This window comes from Vicia villosa, linkage group LG7 (genome assembly GCF_029867415.1).
Source record: "Vicia villosa cultivar HV-30 ecotype Madison, WI linkage group LG7, Vvil1.0, whole genome shotgun sequence".
Classification (NCBI taxonomy): domain Eukaryota; kingdom Viridiplantae; phylum Streptophyta; class Magnoliopsida; order Fabales; family Fabaceae; genus Vicia; species Vicia villosa.
The window spans coordinates 76,206,858-76,214,035 of NC_081186.1; the positions used below are offsets into that span (position 1 = coordinate 76,206,858).

The 7,178-nt window shown below is 32.1% G+C and overlaps 1 protein-coding gene across 1 annotated transcript; it reads right to left on the reverse strand.

Moving 5' to 3' along the window:
* Positions 1–1,584: 1,584 nt before the first annotated feature.
* On the reverse strand, positions 1,585–2,520 carry LOC131617498 (15.7 kDa heat shock protein, peroxisomal-like). Its single transcript, XM_058888779.1, has 2 exons — positions 2,206–2,520; positions 1,585–2,075 (listed from the first exon to the last, which is right to left on the reverse strand). Exons 1-2 carry the CDS (start codon positions 2,345–2,347, stop codon positions 1,789–1,791), a joined length of 429 nt encoding a protein of 142 aa, XP_058744762.1. The 5' UTR covers positions 2,348–2,520; the 3' UTR covers positions 1,585–1,788.
* Between the last annotated feature and the right edge of the window lie 4,658 nt (positions 2,521–7,178).

The following is a 7,178-nucleotide window of genomic DNA, read 5'->3' on the forward strand; positions in this document are numbered from 1 at the left end:
ATTTATAATAAAACATTAAATTAGGTTATGTTAATTATATAATTAGAATCAATTTTGAACCAAATTATCTAAACAATATGAAGCAATAAAAACCAGTTTTGAGTTAAAAAATTTAAACTTAAATATATTTATATTCAATTAATTTCAATTAAAATCAATTCAAAAACAAAATTAGTTTATTAAAACAATAGTAATATAGAAAAGATGTAACCAATAAATTACAAAATCAATCGTTAAAGCTCTCTGAAAAAAGATAAAAGTGGTTTCACTTTTATAAAAATGACTTTACAAATTAAAATAGATTTAAAAATATTTAATCTTTTAAAAATTAAATTAAATTAAATTAACTTTTAGAATTGATTTTATTTAAACTTAAAATCAGCTCTTGATTTTAAAATTAATATTTAATTTAAATGTGTTATTTAACTCACTTTTTCATAAAAATATAAATTATTTTATCTATAATAACTTTGTCATTAAAAAAAAATAGTCATGAATTTTTTATTCGTTTGCCTTATACTTTTACATAAACTTTAAGGGCCTGTTTAGTGCGCAGGATAAGAGACAGGATAGGATAACTGTATCATATTCTATCTCAATCCAGTGTTTGCTGATACAACAGGATAGGATAAATTAGTCCTGAAACTTATCCTATCCTGCCTTACTAGTTCAAATTGCTATCCTGAATATGAGTTGGGTTAGAATCCGACAGGATAGGATAAGAAAATGATCTACTAATTTACCCCTGTAAAATATAATTTAAAATAAAAAATTAAATATGACAAAATATAAATAAAAAATAATTTGATATTATATTAAAAATATTAATAAGTAATTTTAAAAAAATATGTATCAATGTCATCAGGATGATTTTTTAACTTAATAAAATATAAAAAATTAGAATTTTTAAAAATAAAATAATTATTAAAATTTTAATATATGAATACTATTTTTATTTTTATCAAATATATATATACTTTTATTTTGTTTATCTAATATATACTAGAATTCATGATTTTTTTTTAAAAATTGAAATTATTTACTCAATAGTGTTAATGAGTTTTTTTTTAATTATAGAAAATTATAATTTTTAATACCAATTTATAAATTTTAAAATATTTACAAAATAATTTTAAAAAAATAGAATTGTTTTACAAGGGTATACATATATATATATATATATATATATATATATATATATATATATATATATATATATATATATATATATATATATATATATATATATATATATATATATATATATATATTTAGCATCCATTGTAAACCAAACACATGATAGGATAAGTCTTATCCTGTCTGTATCATATCCTATTCTTATCCTGCTTGATATCCTATCATGTCTCTATCATATCCTGCGCACCAAACGAGCTCTAAAACTACAAATAATAATATGACTTCAAACGTAATTTACTATTAGTCAAAATCTATTTATTTTAAATTAATTTTTGTCACAATATATCTAGAATCGATTTTAAAAGCAGAAACGTTTTTTATTTCTTACACAACCAACCAACTTTTTAAAGACAATAATTCTTGTTAAAGGTTGGGAACCTAACTAGAAGACATTTTAATGTCTTCCAAACATACAATACAATAAGTGCTTCTTCTATAATCAAAGATTAATAACTATATGCAGATATATTATCAAAAGTTATTACAGAAACAAGACAAATATCAATTATCACAACATGCAATCGTTTTCCATTTTTTTCTTTCTTTCCATTCTTATTCATATAAAGACAATTATATGAGTAACAATAAACCTTAAAGTCTACTATTGATGTTAATGTTTGGAACTTTATGCGATTTAGGAGATGAATCTTTAGGAACAACAACAGTGAGAACTCCATTTTCAATATGTGCCTTAATCTTATCCAATTTCACATCCTCAGGTAATTCAATCATCCTTGAGAAATCTTCTTTTCCATTTCCTCTCTCAGCAATATGCCAAATAATTTCCTTTCCATGTTTCTCTTCTTTCAAACTTTCTCCTCTAAGGTGCAAAATATTCCCTTCCTCAATCTGCACTTTTATCTCATCTTTCTTAAATCCTATCCAATATCAAATAACAAATAAATTTTAATCAACAAAAAGATTATATTTTTACAACATAATATATAATCACAGATTAATAATTCATAGGGGTTATTAAAAATGATGGAAAGAAAATGAAAATTGTACCTGGAACATTGATTTTGAAGATATGAGCAGTTGGAGATTCAATCCAATCCAAGAGTGATGTTGAGCCATAGTATTCTCTAAAATTTGGAGGATGGTCCAAGAAAAAGTTTCTAAAAGGATATCGAAAAATATTGTCGGCCATTGATTTGACACAATTCTAGCAAAATTGATGAATAAAATGTTGGTTCAAATTTAGTGATATTTGGTATGTGTTTATGATGAAATAGTAGTTCAAAATATTCGTTGGCTGTTACCATATCTAATATCACTAAACACATACCTAATAGTAGTTCTATAGGACTAGAGTGGGGTTTTAGTAGCTTTTTCCATGAAGACCAAATAGGATCACCCAACCACTACTAAGGGTAAGTATAACACCATAGAAGGAAAAGAACACCCTAATGATAGGTGAGACCTCTAACCACTGGCACATGATTTTGAACACCGAATATTGCCTTAGATATTAGGTGTAATTTGAGAAAGGGCGACGTTGGTGGCCATTAAGAGTTTCGTCTCAAATGGTGTGAATGGGACTAAGACTCGCTGATCATAAATGATGGGAAGGTGAAGCTAGAAATAGGGAGTAGGAGAATCATCCATGACGACCATGTTCGGTCTCTCCCTTTTAAAACAAGGTTCCAAGATCACATCTTCCTCGTGCCCGATATCAGAAAGCCCAATCTTACTCTGAACTTCAGTCATCCTTTCTTCGTCAAAATACAAGGATGTAATATATTGCATATTGAAACGCTTATCACCAACCATCGATTCCTAATAAGAGCAAGGAGAGAAATAAAGTTACTTTCAAAATCACCCAGGACTTCACGTCCCACAAATCCCTGAACATGACGTTAAAAGTATAACTACTCCTAAAAAGACCTCAAAGACGCTAATAACAAAATATATAAGGAAGGAACAAAGCCATAGCTATAACCATAATTAATAAATTAAAGAGAAAATGCACTATTTGGTGATGGAGACCTTTAACTGTATGAATAAACACCTAAAAAAGGGCGGGAAATATTTGTTTTGTTTCGGAACCAAAATTAGGTGTAGGCTATAGATGAGGAATCATGAACCAGGGGTGTTGATTTTCAGTACAACGACGTGGGGGTGAACTTACAAGATTAGTACTCTAACGCTCAAGTCAGTTCAAAATTCCATATGAGTATAGTGAAAATGGAGATTAGAAAGTATGCCTTGCATTTCGCGTGAGATAAATTTTATACCATAGGTCATTTGGAGTGGATTGACATTAATTTGAGCCTTAACACTTTGGGCCGACCTAGGATAGTTGCCCTCAAGTCTTGTCGGGAGCTTAGGCAGTCGTGGACATCTTTAGCGGTCGTGGCCAGCCTCCGAGGATTTCGTTCGCTTCGAAATAGAAGTGGAAACACTTAAAGTTAGTTGAAAAAGTATTGGGGAACTAGCACGTTAAATGCATTTCCATCTTTGAAATCTTTCACTGCCTTTTTCTGACATGTAGGTTGAAGTGAATACTTAGGGCATGACGCCGTTTATAATACACTCAAGTTTGTTTATATTTCCCAAGGGAAAATCTAAACGTTGATTTGTTAGCTTCCCTTTGCCTCTAATTTGGCTCGTTTAGTCGATATTACCTATATATATGGATTGTTGAGCACAAAGGAAACTTTTCACAATCCTTAAAAGTCAGTTTTCATTCACAAATATTTATTAATAACAAGTTTTTTCCTCTCTTACCTCTTGAAAGTATCTAGAAGAGAAATTGGAGCTCTTTGCTTAAAGCTTATACTTTTCTCCATTACATTTACTTCGCCAACTTTGCCTTACCAGGTACCCTCCTCAGCTCAAACTTTTACCTTTAGCATTCTCTATTATTTTGGTCATGATGAGTGATATCCCTATTCGCATAGTTAGTGATACTGAGAGTGACGCTTCTTCTATCGTGAGAACGAGAGTATCTCCTGTCTCAAACCCCTACCCTTTCCCATAATTGCATGAGCCATGAAATTATATCCTTGACCGATGACTCTGATTCGAAAACAGTATATGGTAACTCCCTTGATGAGTGGGCTTCCTCCATGGATTATTTCGTTGCTCCCTTTTCAGATGATGATGCTGGAGCGGGTCATATGGTGGCTCTCATATCCCCTCTCATTTTGTCTGTTGCAGAAATGCAAGCTGCTAAGTAGAGGAGAGAACACTCTGAACATTTGTTACCTTAGATTATCGACACAAAAATAGGTTAAGGTAATAAGGGTCGGAAGCTTAAGAGTTTAGGTCTGAATAATTGTGTTATGGTAAAAAAAGTCTCAGTCGACCTAGGAGTTTAGTTCATTTAATTGACTTTTTCAAATGGCCAGATGAAGCACCCATGACCTTGGTTGAGTTCTTCTCACTAGGGAAACCAAGGTCATGCAGTTTATAGACTTAGAATTTTTTTGGAGTTTCTTGTTACCTGAAGCGTATTTGAAGCAAGTTAAAGTGGATAAGAGTATACAATTATTAAAGACACGTGAAAGCTTGCATGACGAAATCTGCATGAGGTTGGAAACGTGGCAGATTTTGCTTAGTCAACCATTGTAGACGGTTATTTTATGATTTCTATATAAACAAAATTTGTTTTCAATTTTAGAGGTCCGCATTTGTTACATTTCTCTAGGTTTTTCCTAATTTTTTCGCAGTTTATAAATGTTTGAGGCGAAACCTTGTTTTGCAGGTAATAGGTTTTCTGTTTTGATGATGACAATTATGAAGAACTATAAAAAGATCAAACAAAGTAAGGTAACATCAACATGATGACAACTATGAAGAACAAAATAAGATATTTAACATGATAAAGATACAACATGACGTCAACTGTAAAAGATAAGAAAAGGTCAACACTCAACATAGTACAGATGCAACCATTGTGAAAGTCAGCCAATGCATTTAAGTGGTTAAAGATGCAAGCCATAGGTTTAATAAAGGGTTGATAAAGTGTTTAGACAAAGGCAAACAAAGTGATTATCAGAAGCCTCAGGAGATCTCAAATAATACATCAGACACATGTTTAGGGAAGTTATCCCAATTTAGTAAGTGAGTGAAACTTTTGTAAACGCAAAAATATTTCTTTATAGAAGTAGAAGGCTAGAAGCACACACATACATACACACTAAAACCTTTTTTTAAATGTCCTTGGAAAAGAAATGAATTGAGAAAAAAATATATAAGTTGCATAGAAAGAGATGGGAACATTAAAAAAGCCAGAAAATATTTTTTACTGGATCTAATCGATTATGTCAATCAATTAGATTGGTACGTTTTTAAGGTTTAAGGTTGTTTGAATGATCTAATCCATTGGTCCAATTGATTAGTAACGGTCAAATTTAATTTAATGAGGTTTCCTATTTTGGAGAATTTGAAGCCTATAAATAGAAGTCTCATTTCATTTCATCCAAAACTTGATTTGTGTATTGACACACACACACACACACACACTCACACACACACACTCTCTTTCTCTCTCTCTCTCTCTCTCTCTCTCTCTCTCTCTCTCTCTCTCTCTCTCTCTCCCTCTCTCTCCCTCTCTAAATTTTATTTTCACTTTCTCTCCCTAGTTCTTATAGCCAAATACTTTTGTGAGGATAAATTTTTTGTCAGTGAGGTGTCCTTGTAATTCTGGATGGGTAGCATTGTATAAGTTCTTCAAGAATGTTGTTTTTGCTTCTTGGATGAAAACAATCCATTTAGGTATAAAAATATGTGGTTAGAAGTTAAACCCCTTAAAAGGTTTGGTTGGGAATTATGTGATCAGTTCCTAATATTTAGTTAGGTTGAAGATCTTTAATATGGTTGAACTTCCCTGAAGGCTATTGTAAAGCCTTGTTCATTCAAAGGATGAAGTTCTTCAATATTGACGAACTTACCGTTAGGTTCATGATTATCTCGTATAAAACCATAGTTTAGATGATGAGCCTATTAAAATCATTAGAGGTTATTGGTTGTCCTGTTAAACCAAATTGAGCTCCAATATTTTATGGAGAGAAGTCTTATCGCTTCACTCTACTGTTGGGAAGGAAGCCTGGCCACTTCGGTCTCAATATTTCAATGGAGAAGACGCAAACGATCATATCATCCGTCTTGTATTATCATAGTTGTAGGTCAATCACTATTTCTTTGTATAATGGGGTTCGTGAGCTTCACCAACTAAAAGCTCTTAAATACTTAATGGAAACTCTCAAGATTAATTCTTGGGGAGAGGAGTAGGTCCTTTAGATTTGACCGAACCTCTATAATTCTCAGTGTTTTTCTTCTTCCTTTAAACTCTTTAATTTCCGCTACTTAGATAAAGTATTTTTCAAATTACTTAGATTTAGAAAAATATTTTTCAAACTCTGATTTTAACCCGAAAAGTTTTCAAAACCATGTTTTTCCAAATCACAAAATTCACCTCTCTTGTGTGTGAAGTCTCAAGTCCAACATTTGAGTATAAATCATTCTCAAAATTTACTTTGGTATATGAATCTAAGAAGTGGTAGAGGTCCTCCAGAAATGACGCATCCACCCATCAATAGTTCACACAGTAATCCCCAAAGTAGTGGAGAACCACCAGTTGCATCAACAATGGAGAAGCGGTTATTTCGACCCATGTGGGGGCAACTGCCCCGTTAGCATCACAGACGTCGACAATGGCAATACCACCAGAACAAAATGTAAATGCTTCCTAGGTATTAAGTTCCCCAAGACCAATTTTTGGTAAACCCATGATACTTTGTTCCGGCTTTGCAATGCCAACAGATAATAGAACTTACTCATACAATATGTCTTCATAGGTTATGGCGGTCTTCAAGCCAATGTTTCGGCTTTGCATATGTCTTCACAATGGCGACTATGCACCCTTTTCCCCACCATGCTTCGGTGCTGACCATGAACAATTTGGGTCGAACGTTGCCACCATTTGGAGGGACAAGTTACATCCCCCAGACGACACCATCGCTGAATACGACGTT